The following is a 25,972-nucleotide window of genomic DNA, read 5'->3' as shown; positions in this document are numbered from 1 at the left end:
GCAGAGAAGCTCCCAGACCAAAGGAAGACTGATGACATGGACTTTCCTCCAGAGCCGACAGAGAGAGAAAGCCTTCTCCTGGATCTGATGCCCTGAATTTGGACTTGTAGCCTACTGGACTATGAGAGAATAAATTTCTCTTCGTTAAAGCCATCTACTTGTGGGATTTCTGTTAGAGCAGCACTAGATGACTGAGACAGCATTCTATATGCCTCCCCTAGCAAGGGTGCCGTAATTGAGCTAGTGGCTGGACAGTGCTGTTTTAGCTAATTTGTGTAAAACAGTACCCAGCTCATACTGTGCATTCAACAAATATTGGAAAAATTATTTTTATTAATTTTGACATCAAAATTTGTGTGGACAAACATTTGCACTGTCTCTTTGCATAAATTGTCATGTGGGAAGATGTGTCCAATTTTTTTCCCCTCTTTTCAAAGGAGTAAAGAGTTGGCTCTAAGTGTTGTCAGCTATTCCCTGTACGTTGGCCTCTGTGGGTTTCAGAATGAGGTCATTCTGGTGGTTTATGGTCTTCTTTTCTTCGGGAGGTGGGGAAGGGGGAAACTGAATGTGCTGCAAGTGCTGCGTGCCTGGCTCTGCTTTTTGGCTCTTCTCTGTTTAATTATTTGGAATTGGAACAACATGATTTTAAAATAAAACATATGGGCTGAGAGTATTTGGGAGGACATTAGCTACTGATGTAGCACAGAAGGTATGTATCAGATTGAAGCTGCTAGCCCTGCACCACTTATTTAGGTATTGAGTATTTGCCTTCAAATTCAGTGTTCTTTTTCCAAATTCTTAAAGCCTTGTTTGGAAAGTGACAGTTAAAGGAGGAAATATTGGAGGAAGTATGTACAGGAAATTTTCTCTGAGTGTTCTTTAAATCCATCCTTTTTCTCCCTACTCTTTGTATAAAAGCATTGGTTTCAAATTTGTTCATATGGTTTGTGAAAGTTTTTTTAAAGTTTCAAGAAAAGAGAGGAGAACTTTATTCAAAGAGGAGAAAGCAGACCCACCACTGAATGTTTCTGTCCTTCTGCTTGACTCCAGTGCTGACACCAGCAGGGGGAATTTCTGATCAACAACCAGTTCTTACATGAAGGCAGCATTTTTATCTCTTTTTACCCCCTCAACTCTCCTTTGCTCACTGGGGGAGACATATATGATGCCCTGATCATATCACATGTATTGTAACCCAAATGCTTCAACTTTCTGTCCCATGGGGGGAAAATGGGAATTTACCAGTGACTATTGGAGTCCTGGTAGTGTGGTGGTTAAGAGCTCAGCTGCTTATCAAAAGGTCAGCAGTTCGAATCCACCACTCATTCCTTGGAAACCCTATGGGCAGTTCTGCTCTGTCCTGTAGGGTTGCTATGAGTCAGAACCAATTTGACAGCAATGGGTTTTCTTAAATTTACTTTGATGGTTCAAACCTCTGCTCATCTGCTTAGAAAATGTGTGCCTTTGAGCAAGTTAAACTGTCTAAGCCTCATTTTATCTTTCTTAAAAAGGATATAATATTCAAAAAATATTTTAAAAAAATTATTGAAAGGCCTGTTTCATGACCCATGGTATATACAGTATACCACCTACTTTTTCCGGCTCTCAGCTTCTTTGGGAGTGTAGTTTTACTACTGAAAGTATTTGCTGCCCTCCACTGGGGATTTATGTAATGGTGAAAGGTGAAAGAAACCTTAGCTGAAGCAAAATAGCTGGGGTATGAGGCTTGCAAGTGAGGTTGTGCATCCAGGAAGTGTGATTTGGTAAAAATTTTGTCTCAGTTGGCTTTTGTACCCCTAGCTAAGCCATGTGAGCATACTTATGGTTTTCTATGTGATAGTTAGGGAGCCTTGTTTTGTGCTGTATTTGGAAAACCAGAGGTTCCCCATGTAACCTAATGGAAGGCGCCACAAAAGAACATTAGCAACCAAGCTCTGGAGGTAAGATGGGTTCCCACTAATTATGGGGTTTGAGAACCTTAAAAGTTCTGTGGTAACCATGTAGTACCAGAATTATCTTAAAATCCATGTTACCAACCAAAAATTTAAACATGCTCCATGACTCAGCATGCTTCCATTAAAGAAAACACATGGCATCCAAAAAAAAAAAATTCAAAGCAGAAAATAATTGAGCCTTGAAAGTTTAAGGCAGACAGTGCATACAAAGCACTAAGCACAGTGCCTGGCAAGTAATAAGAACTTCCATAAATGTTAGTGATTAGGCAGGGATCCTCAGCAGTGACATGCCCATCCTCTTTAGCAGCAACAGAGGTGGTTGATCACAATGTCCGTTGTCACAAAATCCCACTTATTGCTTTTCTTGACACTGTGATTAAATACTGTATCAGGGGTGTATTAGTTAGGGTTCTCCAGAGAAACAGAACGAATAGGAGTGTGTGTGTGTGTGTGTGTGTGTGTGTATGTGTGTGTGTGTATGTACATGTGTGTGCATGTGTCTGTATGTATATATGTGTATATATGTATGTATGTATATATGTGTGTATATATATATTTATGTATGTGTATCTATGTATATGAAGTCCCTGAGTGGCACAAATGGTTAAGTGCTCGATTACTAACTGAAAGGTTGGTGATTGGAACCTACTCAGAGGTACCTTGGAAGAAAGTCCTGGCGACCTGCTTCCAAAAGGTCACTGCCTTAAAAACCTATGGAGCATGGTTCTACTCTGCAACACATGGGGCCAACGTAGATTGGAATCAACTTGATGGTAACTGTTTTTGTTTTATACACACACATACCCTCCACTCAGGCAGGAGTTGATATTGCAGTCTTGAGTCTAAAATACATAGGACAGGCTGGCAGGCTAGAAACTTGGGCAGGGATATCTATGTTACAGTCTTGAGGCAGAATTTCTTCCTCTCCTAGAGACCTCAATTTTTGCTCTTATGGCCTTCAACTGATTGGATAAGGCCCACTCACTTTATTGAGAGCATTTTCCTTTACTCAGAGTCAGCTGATTGTAAACGTTAATTGCATCTACAGAACAGCAACATCTAGACTAGTTTGCTTAAATAACTGAACAGTATAGAATAGCCAAATTGACACATAAGACTAACCATCAAAAGGGGAAATAACCAAATGTTTGTCCATTAAAAGCACTAGAATTAGAAAGTGAGGCATTTCACTGGTATGGGTTTGATGTCATGTGTGTGAAGTCAAAACCTTAACTCTGTGCTCCGATGCTTTCCAGGTCTGATGGGACCCTCTGTGTTCATTTGTCAGTTCTTACCCTATTGCTCATAAAGAAACCCGGTGCTGTGGAGTCAATTCCAAATTACAGTGACCCTGTAGGACAGAGTAGAACTGCCCCATAGGGTTTCATAGAACCTGTGAATATGAGAGTAGTATCCTGAATTATTTTATTTTCATACTACAGAGACTCATGTACCTTTAAGTCATTTGGGGGACTGGTTTATTTGTTGTATTGGGTGTGAAATGTAACATGAAACAGCATTCTGACCAGTGCAATACAGGGGCTGACCACAGTTTTTCTACTGGAGTATTAAAAAAAAAATCTTTCTAAACATTTTTCACACCAGTAACCAGTTGGCCATCAAGTTGATTCCAACTCGTAGTGACCGCATGTGTGTTAGAGTATAACTGTGCACCATAAGGTTTTCAAGGGCTGAGTTTTTGCAGGTAGATCGCCATGGCTTTCATCAGAGGTGTGTCTGTGTGGACTTAAATCTCCAACCTTTCAGTTAGCAGCTGGGCACACTAACCGTTTGCACCATTCAGAGACTCCACTTTTCACACAGCTCCCCCATAAGGGCAAAGGAAGGAAGAAGTGGGTCTTCATTTTTTTGCCAAGTCAAGGACATGCTGAATTTTTTCTGTATAAAAATCCAAACCCACTCCCGTTGAGTCGATTCTGACTCGTAGTGACCCTATAGACCCCCGTAGGGTTTCCAAGGCTGTAAATCTTTATAGAAGCAGACTGCCATAGAGTGCTGGTGGGTTCTAACTGCTGACCCCTCAGTTAACAGCCGAGTGCTTTAACCACTGCGCCACCAGGGCCCTTCTTTTCTGTATAGGGGATCAGAAAGTATTGCGTACTGTCTTACTGCAATGTTAGGTAACTGCTGCAAGCTTTGGGACAATTACCTGGGAAGTGTACTTTCAAAAGCACCACTACATTTTTCTTTTCCTTTTTGTTCTTTGTTTTCTTTTTTCGTTGCCTTGTTTTTCCTCTGCTCCTGCTCTTTTCCCAGTCCCATTTGGATTTATTAGCTGCTGCCTACAAAGTGTCAGTAACCCCCTGCTTTGAGTGGGCAGACACGCCAGGTGGACAATTCTCAGATTTCCCTAAAATTGCAAAGAATAACCACATTCACTCTTGTTTTCTCTGGGTGCCCCTCTCAGTCGACAGCCTTCCTGACATTTAACTTAATCGAGATGCTAGTAAAATAAACAGTATGTACTGCTACCATCGACAGAAAGTGCCTGTCAACCTACCCACTTTCCTTTCACTTCAGTGGAAAGGAAATGCCGAGTTGCTACTGATAATAAAACGAAGGAATAAGATGTCTCTTTCCTCATGGCCAATTACCCCCAGTCCTGATCATTGAGCTCTTAGTGGGTGGACAGCCTTGTACAATGTGTCATCAAGTCTGTGACACTCCAATTATAAGACACACTCTTATTTTAGGTACAATAAAGGGAAAAAAAAGTCACCAATTAAACTGTGAGATACCATGGATTTTGAGACACATTCCAGTTTCAGAGATGTTAAAATGTGGTGAAAAATGTGTATCTTAGAGCAGACGAAATACAGGGAGAACTAATTAAAATGTAAAGTTCTCCTGGGTACCAGCTGATTCCCCTCCTTGTCCTTCACAATACTCAAAGAGGCTACTTGACAGAACTGTGAGATACTTGATGATGTACTAGATGCCCCATATGCATGGAAACTGAATGCTTCTTTGTGTTCTTCTTTAACTCAATCCCACGTGTTACTTGTATACTCCGTGTTATACATGAGGTGCTGGAATGGAGCTAAAACCAGGAAGAGTTGTGGAAGCCCTCTGAACTGCCATTTAAGTAATTTAGGTTTCTGAAAAAGAGAAGAATGTAGGAATTTTGTTTGGGTTTATTGGATTTGATAAGATTCATGTTACATTTGAAAAAGTAATAATGAGCTTGTTGAAGGACATTGAGGACTTCTGCATGCCCTCTTTGACCTGGCCCATCTATAATGACATGTTGATGAGAAGAGAATCACCAGCCTTGGGGTTCTGTGCTCTTCCAAATCCCTGCCTCTGGTTATCCATTTTCTAGTGAGCAGCAGGCTCAAATTCATGGGGACACTCCCTGTTCTCTCTCCCAACCCAAAAGACAGCATTAAGTGTTATTGATGACTTTCATTTTACTCAAGATTCTACCCAATTATTATTTTTCATAATCTGAATGACTTCTTAGCACCTAACTGTCTCCAACTCTTAATACCTTAATAATTTTAGGCAAGTGGATTATGGTATTTCTTTTCCTGGTTGTCATGGATTGAATTATGTCCCCCCAAAAAATGTGTGTATCAATTTGTCTGGGCCATGATTCCCAGTATTGTATGATTGTCTACCGTTTTATGATCTGATGTGATTTCCCTATGTGTTATAAATGCTATCGCTTTGATGTAATAACATGGATTAGTGGCAGTTATATTGATGAGGTCTACAAGATTAGATAGTGTCTTAAGCCAGTCTCTTTTGAGATATAAAAGAGAGAAGCAAGCAGAGAGACATGGGAACCTCATACCACCAAGAAAGCAGTGCTGGGGGCAGAGCACGTCCTTTGGACCTGAGGTTCCTATGCTGAGATGCTCCCAGACCAAGGGAAGACTGATGTATCACAAGGGCCTTTCTCCAGATCCGAGAGAGAGAAAGCCTTCTCCTGGAGCTGATGCCCTGAATTTGGACTTGTAGCCTACTGGACTGTGAGAGAATACATTTCTCTTTGTTAAAGCCATCCACTTGTGGTATTTCAGGTTATAGCGGCACTAGATGACTAAGACACTGGTAAAGACTGTTATTCAGAATTTAGAGAAAGCTATTTCCTAGCCAAGTAAAATGACAAATGTATTGACTGAAAACTTTATTTGTATGAGTAAAGAAACTGTGTTTACCCTTCTCCTTACACTGCTTTCTTTCTTTATTTCAGTTTTTGGGAATAGCGTTTCTTGGAATTGGACTGTGGGCATGGAATGAAAAGGTAAGTTGAATATAATAAAAACACACATTTTGCTTGTTAGAGGCTACGCGTTACATATATTGTTTCATTTTCCTCTTTGATAACTGAAGGGTATAAAGAAAAATGACTGTACTAAAAGAAAGTGTTCTTGGAAGATAATGCCATACTCTAAAAGATTGTTTAGGAATGGGGCCTCAACTGATCACTGCATCAAAATAATTACAGCAGTAACAATACACATGCAAAACAGAGAGTATGTATTGGAATTTTATCAGTTAGCCAGAGATACATATTCCAATGGACATTTCCTTACTCTGGCACAAGATTTTTAGTAATGCGTAGAAATATCACTTAACTACCTGTAGCCTTCTTTTCTCTCTTACCTTTTTTTTTTCCTTAAATATCCTTTGTAAGATTATCTAAGCTATAAAAATGATTTTCTTTTTTTTTTTTTAGTGTGAGCATTATGTGACCAACTGTTAGTATATGATATGAAGGAAACTGGATATCACTCTTGTGAATATCAGATAAACTCATCGTTAATGCTAAAGAATGTGACTACTTGACTGCTGATGGCAGGTTTAAGGAGTATTCAAAAATTCATGATCAAATATAGTGTAATAAATGGAAAAATCTGGAATTCTGGAGTAGCATGTTCTAGGTTACAATGAAGATGCGCTAGGCAACACACTGATGACAGCTCTACCCTGTGTCCACTCCTCCACATTACTTCTCATCTGTACCTTTTAATTTTTACCTTACAATTTGTCGTACTGAGGCCAAGCACTGGAATCCAAAAATGAACATGAACTACTTTTTTCTTCCTTTTTTGGAAGTGAAATAGTTTGCAGAATTTTATCTTTCCTGGTATTTGGCTACACAGTAAAGCTTTATTATCTTCCGCCTTGTGAGAGTGAGGGAGTGTATGGATTGATTAAAAATTGTTGTAAACTACGAGGTTAGTTTAAATTTTCCCAGAAGACTCTTCTCTTATCTCTCTGGTATTTCGCTCTCCTAGCCTGACCACAGCCTTAAGCCAAGAGTTCCTTTGATGTGTTCCAGGTATCGAGAAAGGAGAGAAAAACTAAAGATCCAGGAAACAACAGCCCCCCAGATGCCGCAGGAATTTCCACAACCAAAACAGTGTTCACATAGACTCTCTGAAACAAAACTCGAAGTAAATCCTGAGTTTTGAAAATGAACCACCCTCTATTTATTTAAAAAATGCTTTTACAGAATGTAAAATGTTTTACAGAAAATGAGCTGCCTTCCAGCAACCAGAGTGAAGTTATGAGATGGGGCAGTGATTATATACGAAGTGAGACAAATTAAAGTCTCAAAACAGAGATAATCTTCTCTCCAGAAACTTTTATGTGGAATACTGGTCTTCTTTTTTATTATGATTAGCTTCTGCCACAATCCTTTTGTAAGCTTGGAGATTTGTATTGGTGGAATCTCAGAAATTCCACTTTTAGAAGCTCTCTGGTTGGTTAAACTGCCAGATAACACAGCTTTTTGTAAGTCCTTTCATAAGAGTCCATTTCTATCTGCCTTAAACAGATGCTGGAAAGCATTAAATGATCTGATTGTCTGAGCAATGAACAGACAATTGGTTGTTTTGAAGTTTTTTTCTTCTTTTTATGAAATATAATTATCTTTTTGTTTCATCAGTTGCCCCAAATATCTCTTCTCTGATAAAATCACAAACTTCTAGAACTGGCAGTTTCACACAGATATCAAGAAAGAGGGTGATGCTGTCTTTAGGGAGGAATGAAATAAGCAGTCCATTCTTCATCAGGGGCACTCTCAGCAAATAGAAAGTTTCTCTTGAAAGTTGAAGTTAGTTACTTGTCCAAGATCATCCAGCTCCTGTGTAGCAGATCTAGATGAGCAGGATCCAAGTGGAGGCAGCAGAGGGGAGAGGACATGTTCAATCTTGCATTTATTCATCCAGTGACCAGTTTGGTGAATACTGGCCACATGTCAGGAACTGATCTGGGCCCTGGATGTTCAGGAGCAAATGGTGCAGAGCCCCTGCCTTCATAGCGCTTGTATTCTAGTGCAGGGAGCTGGCAACGAGCAGTTAACCAGCCAAGTGGATACATCCAGGTAGAAAGGTAAAGTGCAGGGTAAGAGCTAGCTAGAGAGTGATGGGAAAAGGGGGCTCTTTAGACAGTAGTTGGGAACTACTGAGGAGGTGGCATTTAAGCAGAGACCTGGGTTTAGTAAGAGGAATCCACAGACCACTGACGGAAGAGCATTCCAGGCAGAGGGAATAGCAAGTGTGGTGGGCCTGAGGCAAGGACTTGGTGATTCCAAGGAGCAGCAAGAAAGTGAGTATGACTGGAAGGAGAGAACAAGGGCAAGAAGAGGCAAGGGATGCAGTGAGAGAGGCAGGCAGAGGGCAGACCAGGCAGGGTGGTCCTCACATGTCATGAGCTGGAGTCCTTCACCATCTTGGTTGTGCTCCCCTGACCTCATTTTAGTGTGTTCTCTGTACCATTGGGAGGGTGCTTGTTGTGGATTATATTGTGTCCGCCCAGAATGTGTGTTGGAATCCTAACCCCTATACTTGTGGGTGTAATCCTGTTTGGAAATAGGGTTTTCTTCGTTATGTTAATTATATCATACCCAAGTAGGGTGGGTTCTAAATCTAATCACTTCTGTGTTATAAAAACAGCAAATTAGACACAGAGACACACACACTGGGGGAGGCAGATGCCATGCAAGGATTGCCCAAGGAACCAAGGAATGTCTGGAACTACCAACAAGGAAGCAGGCAACATGACGAAGACCTTGATTTGGACTTTTAGCCTCTAGAACTGTGAGAAAATAAATTTCTGTTCTTTAAAGGCCCCAACTTGTGGTATTTCTGTACAACAACAGTAGGTAACTAAGACAGTGCTTTATGGGCTGTAGAAAGTATGGCTGGATTACACTGCTTCTCCCCTGAGCTCTTGTCAGTGCTGCTCAAGATCCCACTGTTGATCGCTGAGCCCACAGTTCACTGAGGGTCCCAGTTGGTTGCAGACCCAGATACTAAGCTGTGTTTTCCTCATCCACTTCATGTCTGGCTGATCAGAGTCAATGCAAGATTCCACATTTATTCAGTTATAGTTCAGCCCACCTCTCACCTGCTGAGATTGTTTTAGAGTCAGAAGCTGTCATCCAGCACATTCCCCATTCCACTCATCTTGGTTTCGGCTGCACATTTTGATCACCCTCCTCCCTCAGTTTCTTCTAAATCACCTGTGCTGCCTGGTGAAATTCAGATTCAGTAGGTTTGGGATAGAGGCTGGGATGCTTTATTTTAACAAGCTCCTAGATCGTTTTGATCGCAGTCAAGCTTAGCTATCACTAATAAATGCCACTGATATGTTGAACAGGCAAGGACAGAGCCCAATGACATGTCACTAGAAATCTCCTTTGAGGTTGACACTGATTCACTTGTGTGTGCCCTTGGGTGTCATCAGTCAAGCAGCTTCTAATCCATCTCCTTGTCATCGCATCAGACTGTTTTTCTGCATCTTTGTAGAGGTACAGATAGACTATATCCTGTTCTTTTCTCTGGTTAACTAGCCAAGGCACTCAGATGAACCTGATAATTTCTTATTGAACCCATGCTGGGTCCTGGTGCACATCACTTTCTCCTCTAGGTCCTAAGAAACCCTTGTCAGTTAGGCAAGGTCTAAAGCTTGCTTCATCACTCCCCAGTTCTTGAAACACTTTCCTCACTTGGCTTCCAGGATATCACACGCTCTGCGTTTTCCTACTTCATAGGCTATGCCTTCTCAGACTCCTTTTCTAGTACTGCTCATCTCTGACCTCTAAATTTTGGAGAGCCCCAGGCGCTGCCCCCAGACCTCTTCTCTATCTACCCTCGTATTCGAGGAAGTCTTATCTAGGCTTGGGGCTTTAATTACCATCTATCACTGATGACTTCCAAATTTATATCTTTGGCCCAGACCTCATCTCAACTCCAGACTTGTATAGCCAGTAGCCTGCATATTTCCATTGAGATGACTAATGGGCTTCTGAAAGTTAACACATCCAAAACAACACAATACTGATTCCCCCTCAGACCTGCCCTTCCCAATTGCAGTAAATGGCAGCTCCACCCTTCCATTTGCTCAGGTGTGTTTAACGGCCGCCTTTCTTTTCTTCTCATACCACGTGCAGTCCATCAGCAGATACTGTCAGCTCTACCTTGAAACTACTGTATATTGAAAATCTGATTTCTTCTCACCACTGCCACTGTTATATCCCCGTCTAAGCCACCACCATATCTTGCCTGCATTAGTGCAGAAGCCTTCTAATTATTTCCCTGCCTCTGCTCTTTCATGCCACCCCCACCCCAGGCCCATCCCCATGCAGCAGCCAGAGTAATCCTTTTAAAATATAAGAGAGATCCTGTCACTCCTCTGCTCCAGACCCCCAGTGCACTTAAGTCATTCAGAGTGAAAGTCATATATGGTACCCCATTACCTCTGTCCTAAGGTGCCTAGGTGGCACAAGTAGTTTCCACTCGACTGCTTACCTAAAGGTTGGTGATTTGACCCCACCCAGCAGTACCGCGGAAGAAACAGTCTGGCAATCTACTTTTGGAAAAATTACAGCCAAGAAAACTCCATGGAGCAGTTCTACTTTGTAACACACGGGGTTGCCCTGAGTCGGAATTTACTTGGTGGCAACTAACAACAACAACATGACCTCTGTGACTTTCTCTCTCCTACTGTGTCCTCCCTTGCCGCGCTCTAGCCCCACTGGTCACCGTGCTGTTCCTCCAACATCCCAAGCGTGCTCCTTTCTCAGGGCCTTTGCACTTGCTCATCTCCTGCCTGGTACAGACTCCCCCAGATACCCACATTGATGCTTTCTTTTATTTCCAGGTCTCTGTTCGGAGGTCACCTTTGTCGATATGCCTTCCTGGCTTATTGAAAGTAGCACCCTGCCCCTGTACCCAGCCCTTTCTTCCCTCTTCCCTGCGTTCTTCCCATGACAGGACTTACCACTAATGGTCTAACAGGTAGTTTGGCCTTCTCTCTTTCTCCTCTAGAAAGTAGAGTCTGTGAGCACAGAAACTTTTTGTTTGCTGCTAAACTCCAGTACCTAAAACATTAACTGGCACATAGTAGGTGTTCAAGAAATACTGTTTATGACAGAAGGAATGAGCAAGTGAATGATGAAAGCGTTTTTTTTAGACCCTGGCTGTTTTGTGGCCTGTATCATTCAGCTATAGATGTCAGAGTCGCTTCAGATCTCTAGTAACAATTCTTACAGCATAAAAGGAGGTAAAATTACATCACAGTTTCTGACGTCTGGTTTGACAGTGGTACAGTGTTAGAAACAGCAAATCTGTAAGCTCCTGTAAAGAAAACAATCGCTGTTTTTCTTTCGTAAAACTGGAAATCTATATATGATTATCTCTTTTCATGGAAAAATGTAGGGTACATTTCCTTTTCCTTGGAAGAGTTATTTTCCCTTTTGCCCAGCTTTATGCTGATGACTCAGTTTTTAGGTGAGAGCGAGAGGGAGAGTGATATAATGCAGTGAGAGTGTTGCCAGCAGAGTTGTTGGGGTGAGGAGGAGGACCCTGCTTTTCAGAGTCGCAAAAATGCCCTTCCCTGAACCTCAGTATGAGTTCAGGGGTCAAGGACTGGCTTGTCTGGCTGGAAAACTCCTTGAGGGCTGGAGCCTGTCTCCTTTGCACTTTTATGCTTAGTTCCTAGTCCAGTGCCTGCTACACAATGGTCATGCAGAAGACGTGTGTAGACTAAATGAATGACAGTATGTAAAGGAGCCTTTATACATTGTAAAATGCCACACGGGGAAGAAAAAAGGCACTTAATAAAGGGATTTTACTTTTTCACTTCCATGATCTCTGGAACTTCTCAGGTTAAACTTAAGGAGAAAGATGACGTTCTGTTTCAGGGATGGGGAAACTAAGGCTCAGAGAAGTTAAAGCAGAAGTCTGGCCCTCTCCCTCCTGGTCCCCTGTCCAGTCTTCCAGTATCCTCCATTACGCTTGCTTAGTTGAGTTTTGTAGGGGCAAGCTGGAAGGGAAAGAAGTTTGTGCCCAGCACTGATCCCAGGAGGGAGACAGGCAGGCAGGAGAGCTCTAGCTCCATATTGCTTTTCCTGCTAGGTGTTTCTATAGATGCTGATGTTTTTTTTCCCTGAAGGCTTTTTCCCTGCCCGTTGTCTGTAAATATAAGTCTCATTTCAGTGCCCTCCAGTTGCTCCCTGTCAAAATCATATGATAGGCTCACTTTGGAAGAACTTTCCCTGTTTTCCCAGAAGGGAAATTAGACACAATGAGATTCAATGATTCAGGCAGATCATAGCCCTAGAGGTCAAGTTTCCATAGACAGAGGGAGGAAATAGGTGGAAGTGGTTACCCAGGTAACTGGAACAGGAAGTAGATTCTTGGGTGTGAAACTACTTTAAGGAGACGTTTTCTGAGATGCTGAAATTACATCTTTGATGGTTTCACTTTATCAACTGAAATATAGTCAGTTTGTCTGCATCTCTCTTCCTCAGTCATCTCAACAATCCTCTCAAGTTCTCCACTGAATCTAAAAAGCTGGAAACCAAACAGCTCTTGCTCAGTGCCTGAAAAATGGCCTCCTTATCAGATGTGTTGAAACCAGTATGGCCAACAAACACATGAATATGTTGAAAAAAGCCTTAATTGTTCTGTCCACGTGTGTCCCTTTCCACTTGATTCAGAGGGGTTTCTCAGGGATGAAAATTCAGGTGACTTACTGTTCACTCTCAGAGATCACAGCCCTCCTCTTGCTTGGAGGCACAAATGCAGGCCCAATTAGTAATTAGAACGTCCAGTCGTAACTTAGCTTTAAAACCTTCTCGTTTGCCCAGATTGATCTGCTTTGGGCCCACTGAAGACAGGGAGGGTGTGGGCTTTAGCTTCCTCTTCTCCCCGCCCTAGCCTTGCCCTCGCCCTCACCCTTGCCCTCACTAGTTGCTCTTCTGCCCACTTCCTGCCAGGGCAGGAATGGGGGTAGGGGAGGGAGGAGAGGTAAAGGAATAGGACATTTCTTACTTGGCCTGGCGGCTTTGCTCTCTGGGCTTGGCAGATGTTACAGCGGGTGATGTCTTGGTCTTTTTGAAGCTTTTCTACTGAGTCCCTCTGTCCAGTGGTTCCCTTGAGTTTGGCAGTATCTCTATTCTGGGTGACCTTCTGGGAAGGCCACCTGCTCAGCCCTGGTCATCATTCTTAGCTACTGCACCTCTGAACTCTGCCTCTTAAGGTTTCTTCTGTCCCCTGCAGGCGGCCCCATTGGGCAGGGTCCAGGATGACCCCAAGCCGCCTCTCTTGTGCTGCCCTCCTCTTTTCTCCTGGACACACTCATCTGGGAGTGAGGCCAGTCCCACCAGATGGCCCTCACCTGCCCAGACACCAGGGCAGTTGGTCAGTCCTTCTTTTCTCGTCTCGTCTTGTCTCTGTTTCTGTTTCTCAATGTCCTGGGCAGGAGTCACACCTAGTCCTGCAGGTCCTTTCCGTGGCATGAGTCAGGCCCTAATCACTGTGTCTCTTATCTGCAGAGAAGCACATCAGAGCTCCCTTGTGGTCCCCTTGAAGCCTCACACTAGGTTTAGAGCGAGAAGAAAGCTGCCCCCTAGAGGGGGAGCTGTGTAGCACAGCACAGCCCAGCAGCCGCTGTCTCTGGAGAAATCTCAATCTCCTCACTCAGGCCTCCCTCAACCACTTTTTATGTGTTTGATTTTACTGAGGTGTGCAAGAGATAAAAACTTCTTTTTCTGCAGGTATTGGTGTGTGTGGAGGGGGGGCTCTTGTCTCCTACTCACTTTGGTTTTCAGTCAATGCTCAATCAAATCTGAGGCAAGAATAACAGCATTCTAACATCATGTTACGTATTTTCCTTAAACCTTTAGAAACAGACATCAGGTGTTAAGTTGGAAATAAGAACCCTCTCGCCCCTGCTACTTGCTGTTTCAGGCAGTATAGCATAGTGGTTAAAACCAGCTCTGGGCCAGGCTGCCTGGGCTCAGACCCCTGCTCTGCCACTTTCTTACCTGGCTGACCTGGGCAGGTTACTCAACATCTCTGTCTATCTTTTAGTTGGTAAGACATGGATGTCATGGATTGAATTGTGTCCCCCCAAAATATCTGTCAACTTGGCTGGATCATGATTCCCAGTATTTTATAATTGTGTACCATTTTGTAATCTGATGTGATTTCCTTATGTGTTATAAATTCAATCACTGTGATCTAATAAGATGGATTGATGAGGTATACAAGATTGAATAGAGTCTTAAGCCAATCTCTTTTGAGATATAAAAGAGAAAAGCGAGCAGAGACATCTGGGAACCTCACACCGCCAAGAAGGCAGTGCTGGGAGCAGAGCGCATCCTCTGGACCTGAGGTTCCTGTGCAGAGAAGCTCCCAGACCAAGTGAAGACTGATGACACGGACCTTTCTCCAGAGCCGACAGAGAAAGCATTCCCTTGGAGCTGACTCCCTGAATTTGGACTTGTAGCCTACTGGACTGTGAGAGGATAAACTTCTCTTTGTTAAAGCCATCCACTTGTGGTATTTCTATTATAGCAGCACTAGATGACTAAGACAATGGATAACAGTACCTACCTGGTAGGTTTATTGTGAGGGTGAATAATCTAGGTAGCCCAGTGCCTGGCATAGAGTCAGTGTTCTGGCTTTCAGCATTCCTCACCTAGATCACCGCCGAGCCCACCAGCTGCTTCCATCTCACCTTCCTGCTGCCCCAGTGAGCTTTCTGGGTGGAAATCTGACCTGGGCCTTCCTCTGCTCAAAATGCCTTCAGATACAACCCAGCCCTGCTTCTACCGGCTTTTCAGTCTTCTCGCATCACTCGTCACACTCACATAGAGGGCCCTCACTGGGCCAGGTTCTGCCCCTTTGTCATCACACCTGCTGACATGACCTGCTGCCTCTCCTAGGTCTGGTAGCAGAAAGCTGGCATTAGCTGTCCCTCCCCTCTGTACCCCCATAATGCCCAGGTTAATAACTCTGCCCCAGCACATTTTATACTGAACTTTCTCAGCTCCTGAGTGGGTCCCTGTCTTTCACTGAAAATACCCCATGACTAACACAATACCTGGCACCTCACAGGTGATCCTCATAAAAGTATTTGCTCCATGAATGAATGAGTTACATATTTCTGAGGCCCTAAACCACAGGGATCACCTGCCACTAGACTAGACCAGGCTTTTTTTCACGTTAGTTTTGGGGCACCAGGATCAGAACCTCTATTAACTATTTCATTGTAAAACTTTCTACTCAGACAGCAGTGTTCCTGGATGAGTCACCCATCTTCTGAATATACAAATGAAAATGTCTGCAGAGTGGCTGGGAAATGCCGGCTTCTGAAATGGGATGTTTTTGCCTGTGGGTGTGTTCTCCTGTTTTTAGAGGCTGTCGTTTGTACCCGGGTGTGTGGTGATGTGGTTTCCCCGCCTGTGAACAGCACCAGCTGACAGAACTTGGCACAGCTGGTCTCCCCAATATCTGCTTGATTGTGGGATTTTACCAAGACCTACCTAAGAGATAACTGGAGTCTCTGGGTGGTGCAAATGGTTAACGAGCTCGGCTGCTACCTGAAAGGTTCAAGTCCACCCAGAGGTGTCTTGTAAGAAAGGCCTGGTGATTTACTTCCAAAAAATCAGCCATTGAAAATCAGCACAGTCCTCCTGTGACACACATGAGGTCACCGTGAGTTGAAATCTACTGAATGGTAGATCTACTGGTTGCTTAACAAATGACTGTCTCTCCTCCCCTCACACCAAAGGCAGATTGTGGCCATTTTTTATGATGACCTCTTTTACAAGAAAGAATGGGAAACCCTGTTCCTTTACAAGAGCTGGTCTGTCCGTGTATGTGTCTCTTCACCCGGCCAGGTGTTATGCTGCCCTTAGCTCTCTTATATCTCCCTGGACTGTTAGGGTCCAAGCAAGCTCTTTTCTTCTTGTTCACTCTCTCTCTGGCCTCTGTGGCAACTTGTCAGAGAGCAAAGTGGATGTTTTGGGTTTCTCAGAGTGTCTTTGCCCTGTAACTTTGTTTGAGGATCTTTGATGAGTTTCTATAGGGGCAGGCTTCCCTGTGGGCCTGTGAGCTCCATCTTGATCTTCTTGTGGATATTGTTTGAAACATTGGTTCTAACTCTTCAGGACACGCCTCTCTGAGAAGCTGCATTTTCTGGCTTTAGATGAACATTTCACATGCCTGTCTGTGTTTCTCATCCAGTACTTGGAAGAAATGTCCTTGTATATGCAAAAGCAGAAGAGTCCCAGATCCCAGGGGCTTCTTAATGTGATTTTTGCATTTCTTTTCTGTGTGGGATGGGAGAGAAGAAACTGAAGCTTGCCAGGTGACACACAGCGGGCACTCTGTGCTGGTGGTGAAAAAAATCAGACACTCCTGAAGTTGGTTGGCTTGAGACCCTTCTGAAGTTTGCCTTTTCATTTCTGCTTTTCTGTAGAAGTGTCTTCCAAGAAGAAATAGTTACTCAGAGCATATTCCTTTGTTGTAGAACCACGAGGGAGAAACTGCCTAAATTCCAGAGATAGCAAAACGGGGTCTGAGGGAAGGTTGGCTACTTTTTCACACACTTACAGAGACATACTATGTTCATCAAACCATGAAACAACCACATCTCCCAGGAAATAGAACATGGTTCAGTAAGCAGAAGGTCATTTGGGAGCAATGAATCTTCAGCAACCAATGTACCCAGTCAAAAGCTCGGCAGTAGAAGCGGCCTTGCCCTTAGTTGAGTGTGCCACCATCTTGGTGACCTTGTTGCTGATTGCTACAGTATCCTTACCCCTTTCGTGACCCAATTATTTTTTCCTTTTAATTTTTTGTTAATACTATGTGTTTAAAGTGTTAAAAAGCAAAGATGTCACCTTGAAGACTAAAGTGCACCTGACCCAAGCCATGGTATTTTCAGTTGCCTCATATGCCTGTGAAAGCTGGACAGTGAATAAGGAAGACCAAAGAAGAATTGATGCCTTTGAATTACGGTGTTGGTGAAGAATACTGAATATACCATGGACTGGTAGAAGAACAAACAAATCTGTCTTGGAAGAAGTACAGCCAGAAGGCTCTCTAGAAGCGAGGATGGCAAGACTTTGTCTTACCTACTTTGGATGTATTATCAGGAGGGACCAATCCCTGGAGAAGGACATTATGGTTGGTAGAGTAGAGGGTCAGCAAAAAAGAGGAAGACTCTCAACGAGATGGATTGACACAGTGACTGCAACAGTGGGCTCAAGTATAACAAAGACTGTGAGGATGGCCCAGGACTGGGCAGTGTTTCGTTCTGTTGTACATAGGGTCACTATGAGTTAGAACCAACTTGACGGCACCTAACAACATGTGTTTTTAGTAATGGAGGGCATGCTGAATCATTGAGTATGTCTGAATTTTTTGGTAGGTAATATGGTTTTTGTTTTATGCCTCATTCCACAAATCATACCCACCCCGAGTTCAGAGGTACGTATGCGTGTCAAATAAAAAATTTCACAATTTATGTTTTTCCTACCCAAAATTCAGTGATTCAACACCACCTCATACGATACCCTGTAAAAACAGTAATTTGCAGCACGTGCTTTTTTTCTGTTTCAAACTGTTATATAGGGCTCTGCCTACTAGCAGCACATACTGTCAGTGAGACAGTGGTTTCCCAATAAACCCCAGAGGTACAAAAAATAAGTGGTAGCTATATATACCGCCAGTCCTGAAAGAGTGACCATTGTTGACTAACTTCTCTATGCTCTTTTCTCCACTGTACCACTTCCGTGTACTCTTAGCTTCCACCTACTCATGGCTTCTCCCTACTCTTGGCTTTTGCTAACTCCTGGCTTCCTCCTTCTGCCTTTTCTCTGTGCATCTTTCAGATTATTTCCAATTCCCCAAGAAAGACAGCCTGATTAGGTAAATCAGTTACTACTACCTCCACTAGGCATGATCCTCAGATATGGCCATGGCATTCGTTAGAAGGGGTTGCCTTAGTTTCCTGGGGCCGCCATGACAAAATACCACCAAGTGGGGTGAGGGGGGAGGCTTTAAAGAACAGAAATTTATTTTCTCACAGTTCTGGAGGCTAGACGTCTAAATCAAGATGTTTACTGTGTCACTTCCTTCTGAGGGCTTTGAGAGAGGAACTTTTTCACGCCACTTTCCTAGTTGCTGGTGGCTGCTGACAGTCCTTGGTGTTCCTTTACTGTTTATTGGTGCATCTGCCTCTGTCGTCACATGTGCCTGTCTTCTCCCGTGTGTGACCCTGACTCTGTCTCTTCTCTCCTTTGATAAGACACCACTCAGAAGGTCTTAGGACTAGGACCTACTCTTCTCCAGTATGACTCAACTGATAATACAGTGAAACCTGTAAGAGCCGGAACTTGATGGGACTGCCTGGTTTTTCTGGGCCTCACGAGTTTTCCGCCTTTGGCAGGGTGCAGTCTTAATACTTTTCTGTTGCTCTTTTTAGTGGAAAATATTTGAGGTTTCTGCCTTATCACAGGTTCCAACTTTTGCAGGTTTTACTGTATCTTCAAAGAGAGGCCCTATATCCCCAAATCAGGTCACATTCACAAGTACAGGAGTTAAGACTTCAACATGGCCTTTTAGGGGACACAGTTCAGTTCACAACAGGGACTCAGGCAGGGCAAGTACCAGAGCAAAACCGATTCATCTCCAATGCGGTTGGGTTAGATACCCCTGCTATGTCTCCCTCTTGTTTTGATATGATAGTGATAATAATCAAGATGGGATAAACTTTTTTTGCACGCTTATCATATGCCAAGCACTTAGCATAGTGTTTGGATTCATTTGGATTATTTCCTTCATCCTCATAATGACGTTTGACATCAGGTAGCTCTAAACAGATGGTAGACATTGGGGTTAGGGTAAGTTAGGTAACTTACTGAAGATCACACAAGTTGTACATAGTGGAACCTGGGATTCAGGACAAGGTAGTCTGTATTGTACTATCCTGTTTGTCTGTCTGCCCCCATCTAGCCCTTATCCAGGTACCCAGTTTTCTTTGTTTTAGGGTTCCAGGGAGAATTATAGGTGAGCCACATGGACTTGAGTACAGTACAGGATGGTTTGTGCAGTAGGTGGTTGAGTCTGAATGCTCTGTCCGCCCCACTCTAGAGCTTGCTTGTGTAAGTGGCTAGACTATCAGAGTCTTCTTGTACTGTGATGGGTGCCCATGGATACGTTTTTGTTCCTCAGCTCTCCAAACTTCCGTTGAAATGATACTGCCTCAGACATGTTACATTGACGTGTCTTCTTTCTTTTTAGACACATATCGGTCGTCTTGCTGAATTCCGAGAGATACTGTCTCATACCTAGTGGATAATGGAAATCTCTTATTTTCATTGGAGGATCATCTCTTAAAGGCTTCAGACTGAGATGCCATGAGCTGGTTGTCCAAAAGCCTATTTGCATATGGTCAATTTGCTGGATATACTTGTTTCTTTAAACTTTTTTTTTAATTGACTTGTATTCATCTTGTCTTTATAGCAGCACTTTATGGTATGTTCAGTTTGATTTGCCTCTGCTGCCTGCTGCAGCAACAACTGCAGACTTAGAGGCAGGGAGAAGGGACTGAGGGTCATAAGAATGTAAACATAGGAACATATATTTTGAATATGAAGAATTCTTCATATGATAAGTTTTTATTACTATAATCTTAACATATTAATAAAGAATATATTATAAGAATTCCTCCTATATTCTTGAATCTGTATACTCTTTTGAATATATTTTTCTTGTGACCTGTAATCTTGGTCTCTGACTCTTATCCCGACTCTCTTTCTCCTCTGCTACTACTATTCAGAATCTACTACTATTCTGCTACTACTATTCAGAGTACGTGTGACTAACTGCTCTGCTTCTCTTTTGAGGAGAGTCACTTTTCGTCCATTTATGCTCATTCCTATTAGACTCAACTTTTCTGACTTTATCCACAAAGTCCATTAGCCTGGGCATCTTTAACCCCAGAGCTTTGCCTGTAGGATTCAGATAGAAGGATAAGAGCTTACTACTGAGATGCAGATGTCGGCCCTGTGTGTACACCTCTAGCATAAGCAGCATTTCTAGGTACTGAAGACACCAGCCAAGTGACATTTTGTATTAATTTTTTTCAAGAAGTTGGAATTTTAAAAAGTTGTATTTAAACCCAAGAATTGAGACTCAAACAATGTATTGTTTATCAGCAATAGAGATAAAGCACCTAAAAGTTCCAACCAGAACTGTTAATTTCATTGATGATGCTGTGTTGATGCCCTGGCTTGATGGCTATGTTGGCTTTAAAAGTGGCCATTTTAAATTCAGTGTCTCCCTCCACTCCTCCTCTACTTGCCCCCCACTTTTTTTTTTCCAGCATATACTGTGAGCTTTAGTTTTGGCATTTTTGTATGTGGGCAGCTGGCACTGAAGCATAGTTTATTCAAAGCTTTTGTTGTATGAGACTCCTCAGATGGAAATGCAGACCCAAATAGAACCAGTTTAAACAATCAAGGGAATGTATTATAAGGATCCTGGAGTGACTCACAGAACTCAAGGACAGGCCAGGAACGACTGGCAAACCAGGGGTTACAATGATGCCAGCCTTTTTCCTCCCCACCCTTGTTCTTAGAGGAGCCCTGGTGGCACAGTGGTTAAGCACTCAGCTACTAACTGAAAGGTCGACAGTTCGAACCCACCAAAGCACTGGCTTTTTATTTCTCACTGCAGACTGACTTTCTCCACATGGTGAAAAACAGGTGGCACATAGCTCCTGACTTCGGTACTTTACAGCTTCAGCCACCGGAGATGCCTGTTTATGTCCTGGAAACACAGGGAAGGCGTTCAGGCTTCTCAGCTATCATGAGGGCAGGGGGTCATGTGAGAATGTGGCAACCTTGTAGGGGTCATAGAGTGAACTCTGGGGGGAGGGATCCTTAAAAGAAGGGGAGGTGCTGTTCCCAGAAAAAGAGGATGGTACCCACAGATTCCCAGAATAGGTGTCTGCTGGTGTGGTTCTTTTGCATTCTTGAGGATTGACTCCGAGTCTGAGTGCCTATTTTAAATCACTTGGCAGATTTAACTGTAATCTTAGATTTTTTTTTTTTCTTCCAGCTTCTTGTCAGCTACAAGCTTTAATTATAATTATTCTTCAGCAGACATGTTCTAGTGCTTCTTACTCATTTGTCAAATTGAGCCTAACGGAATTAAAAAGTCCGGTGAGACACCTTGTCCTTAAGACAACAGAAGACTGAACTGTCGATTCTCCATGGTTTTTTTGTCATCCACAGTCGTTGGTCCCAGGATTATGTTCAGCTACTCTTACAATCTCTGTGTAGCCAGAAGCAGTAAGGCTGCTCTTCAGTGAATATTTGGAAACTTTTCACAGGTGAAGGAGTAAATCTTTTTTTACATTTCCATCTTGGTGAAGTCCGTCTCATCCCCTGGAAAAGAAAACTGGTCATCGGGCATTGATTTCCACACTTGTGTTTCACATTTGCATTCGTTTTCAGCTGATAACTACCTGGGTATATTCTGAATATGTTAAAAATAAAGTTCTTTGTAGTCTTTTCTATGCTTTGCAGAATACCATTTCCCCATGCTATCACTATGTTGTTTCCAACCCTGTCTTTTGCCAGAATTTAGGATTAGATGAGTAGAATCTGCAGTCCAGTTAGGCCTCCAAATGACTGTGGTTTGTATGGAAACAGTTGAAGGTCTCTCAAAACTGCCCCTGCAGGCTGGGGAGAGAAAGTATTAAAATGAGTTTGTCTGAAAAGCCAAATCGTCATCCCCCAAATTAAACCCAGAGAGGACAAATGATCCAGAGTTTACTGGCAGTCGGGATGCTACTCTTTTGCCTTTTGAGAGGAGGGATAATTTCGGGCACAGGTATGTCTGTTTGCTTGGTTTGCCTGAGTTCCCCAGATAACTGTCCTTCTTGTCCACTGAGCTCTTTGTGCACAACCATGGATCATGGAAGAGTGTTTGGGAACAATCTGATCTTTGCTCAGACTTGAGTGTGAGTCACTAATAAAAAGCCCGTTAAAAATGGGTGAAATCATAAATAGTCTTAAAGTTGGAAGTCCCAATTTCTCATCCAATTCAGGAATCCCTCCTAGAGCACTGCTCACGGTTGGTCACAGCTTCAGCTTTTCTGAGGGAAGAGCTTCCCTTCCGTGTTCCTTAACCTTCTCTGATCCATTTCTAATAACCTAGTGGTACAAGAAATGCCTCTTTGTATAGAAATGACATGTGACCCTGCCTCTTCAATCTCTATTATCTCTTCACGTAAATTGAGTCTACTTCTTCTGTAATTAAAGCAACTTTTCAAATTTTGAGAATGTTATCATGTTACCCCCAAAGTCCTCTTCCCCTGGTTGAGCAGGTTAAAATCATGAAGACTTTAAGCAGATAACGTCTGTGTTTAAAGGCATTCTGAGGGGAGGGGTTGATTGCCTTTCAACACTGAACCTTCACCACTGTCCTTGGGTTTTGTCTGACTTCTGTGGCAATTTTGTTTTTAGTATCATTTGTATACATTGAGAATTGGCTACCGTATTTCTGTATCTTCCTTTAGCCTTTCCTCCCTGGACTGGATATTCATAGTTCAGAGCTTGGAAATCTAAGAAACACAAAACTGGATCATACCATCAGGTTATGCAGTCTTGTGAAGGGTATTGTTGCCTTCTGTGACGTCACCTCAGAAGTTAGTAAACACACCCTACATTCCTAACTGCTTTAATAATCTCTCAACCCTTCATTTGTGAATTTATTTAAACCCATGAACTTTTTTTGTTTTCTTTTTAGGTTTAAATTGTACATTTTGAGTCCTTTAGCTTTTCCTCATATGCATTCTATTATTAGTATCTTATTATCATTCTATAGGTCCCTGGGTGGCGCAAATGGTTTGCGCTTGTCCACTAACCTAAAGGTTGATGCTTCGAACCCACCCAGTGACTCTGTGGAAGAAAGCTCTGGCGATCTGCTTCTGTAAAGATTACAGCCAGGAGAACCCTATGGAGCAGTTCTACTCTGTAACACACAGGGTTGCCATGAGTTGGAATCGACTCAATGGCAACAGGTTTGGTTTTTTTTAATGATTGTTCTTAGGAGTCCTGGGGTGCTGCAAACAGTTAACATGTTTGGCTGCTAACCAAAAAGTTGCAGGTTTGAGTCCACCCAGAGGCAACTTGGAAGAAATGCCTGGTGATCTACTTCCGAAAAATCAGCTATTGACAACCCTATGGAGCACAGTTCTACTCTGACATGCATGGTTCTCTATGAGTTGGAGCTCACTCAGGGGCAACAGATTTTTTTTTTTTTTTCAATCATTCTTAAGTTGATGTTTCAACCAAAAAACAAACAAAGAGAAAAACTAACAAAAAATACTTCTCTCCAAATGTTCCTACAGCCTTAAATGGGGAAATTTAAAACTTCTAAACCCAGAAGTTGATTAGTGCTGACTGGGACGAATTGCACCATGGCTTCCACTTGGTAGGGAAAGAATACTGAAGTAGAGCACATATTCTGGTTCCAAAATATCAATAGTGTGTGCCCTTTGGAGTCCCTCGGTGGTGCAAACAGTTAACGCACTTGGCTGCTAACCAAAAGACTGGAGGTTTGAGTCTACTCAGAGGCACCTCAGAGGAAAGACCTGGCAGCTACTGAACATTCCATGGAGCACAGTTCTACAGTGATACACATAGGGTCACCATGAGTCAGAGTTGGTTGGACAGCAGCTAGTTTGATTGATGGGCAAGTCACCAAGCCACTCTGAGCATTTTCATCAAGTATAAAATTGGATGAATTCTGTCTGTTCTGCCAGATTTTGGGGAACGTTTTGAAAACAAGATGTTTACTATAAAGACATTACAGTAAAGTATACCATGATATACTCTGGGAGTATTTTGAGGGTTAATAACAAATTTAATAAGATAAGAGATTATTTCTGTATTCTGTATTGCTTGTAAAATATTGGTGGTCTTGGATAGTTAAGATTCACATCCATCCACAGTTTCAGAATCACAGTAGCTGGCCTTCATATGAATGAATAGTAAATATGTACCTTGCATATTAGAGGGAAGAAAAATCTCATAATTTCTAACATGGGTTCTGAGTGGTATTTGATGTGAATTCACACTTATGGGAGAAGGAATTTCAGTAGAGAAGTGGCATTGTTTATGGAGAAATGAAATTATTCTGGGTTCCTTTGGTAGAGGCTTGGGTTAGGAGAATAAAAGGGTTGAAAGTGAGAGAGAAACTTTTGTAAATGATTTAAATTCCAACTGCTAAAAAATGTTGGTAAAGACACACAAACCAGAGACTTCATCAGCCTGAGACCAGAAGAACTAGATGGTGCCCAGCTACCACCAATGACTGCCCTGACAGGGAACACAACAGAGAGCCCCTGACGGAGCAGGAGAAAAGTGGGGTGTGGAACTCAAATTCTAGTAAAAAGACCAGACTTGATGGTTTGATTGAAACTGGAAGGACCCTAGAAGACGTGGCCCCTGGACTTTCTGTTAGCCAAAAACTAAAACCATTCTCGAGGCCAACTCTTCAAAGATTAGATTGGACTATGGACATAAAATGAAACTTGTGAAGAGTGTGCTTCTTAGCTCAAGTAGATACATGAGACTAAATGGGCAGCTCCTGTCCAGAGGTGAGATGAGAAGGCAGAGAGGGTCAAGAGCTGGTTGAATGGACATGGGAAATCCAGGGTGGAAAGGAGGAGTGTGCTGTCACAGTATAAGGAGAGCAACTAGGGTCACATAACAATGTATGTATAAATTTTTGTATGAGAGACTAACTTGAATGGTGAACTTTCACTTAAAGCATAACAACAACAACAACAACAAAATGGTGGTAAAGAAATTTGCCTAGTAACTAAACCTGGAACCTTTAGCACTAACTATTGACATAGACTTTTGGGATCTGGGCCTAATAACTCAAGGGTGGATCCTGAGGTGCAGTTCTTTGGAAAAGTCATAGGTGCTTGTAGTTGGGCTGGCTTCTGTGTTAGCTTTCGGCTTCTAGCTCTGCCCTTATTTCCTGAGAGATGATGAGGGCTGTGAAGTCGGCAATTGTCTAACATCTGCATTCCCTGAGGACTTAAAGATGACCCCCTTCCTGAGTCTTGTGAGGTGTGTTTTTCTTATACACCTGTTTTTTTACTCAAGATCACTTGTATCTGAGGACATAGAAAGAGCCAAGGTAACATGTATGTCTTATAGCCATTCAGGGTCTGATGGCAGTTTCTTGGAGTCATTTCTTTTGCTTTATATAGTCTTACCAAAAGTACGAACACATCCAGACCTTGGAAAGAATACAGTTTTCATTTTCTTCCTTCCTTCCTCCCTTCTTCCCTCTCTCCCTTCCTTCCTTTCGCTCCTTCTGTACTCTCCTTCCTTCCTTTCTCTCCCCCCTCCTCCCTTCCTCTCCTTTCTTCCTTTGTGTCCCCCCTCCCTCCCTTCCATCCTTCCTTCTTCCTTCCTTCCCTTCCTTCCTCCTTCCTTCCTTCCTTCCTCCCCTCCCTCTCTTCCTCCCTTCCTCCCTCCCTCCTTTCCTTCCTTTCTTTTTTCTCCTCTCCCTTTCCCTCTTTCTTCTTTTTTCTGTGGTGACTCTCAAGTATTAATCACACCTGGTAATCAGATTACTGTGAAGAATTTCTTTGGGAGGGTAAAAAAGACAAGTGCAATAATCCTCACATGTCAGAAGACTGACGCCTCATCC

The 25,972-nt window shown here is 42.8% G+C and overlaps 1 protein-coding gene across 9 annotated transcripts in view; it reads left to right on the top strand.

The window, feature by feature from the left end:
- The window catches only part of TSPAN5 (tetraspanin 5), a 220,756-nt gene that overhangs the window by 179,117 nt on the left and 15,667 nt on the right, over positions 1-25,972 (top strand). For all 9 annotated transcript variants that reach the window (XM_004390241.2, XM_023725192.1, XM_023725193.1 and 6 more), the window contains exon 2: positions 6,175-6,225. In XM_004390241.2, coding sequence (XP_004390298.1) covers positions 6,175-6,225 — 51 coding nt within the window. The remainder of the gene's footprint in view (positions 1-6,174; positions 6,226-25,972) is intronic.

The sequence above is a fragment of the Trichechus manatus genome, unplaced genomic scaffold, assembly GCF_000243295.1.
Source record: "Trichechus manatus latirostris isolate Lorelei unplaced genomic scaffold, TriManLat1.0 scaffold00291, whole genome shotgun sequence".
NCBI classification, from domain to species: Eukaryota; Metazoa; Chordata; class Mammalia; order Sirenia; family Trichechidae; genus Trichechus; species Trichechus manatus.
The sequence above is the reverse complement of the archived record's forward strand: the minus strand, read 5'-3'. Positions and strand labels throughout refer to the sequence as shown.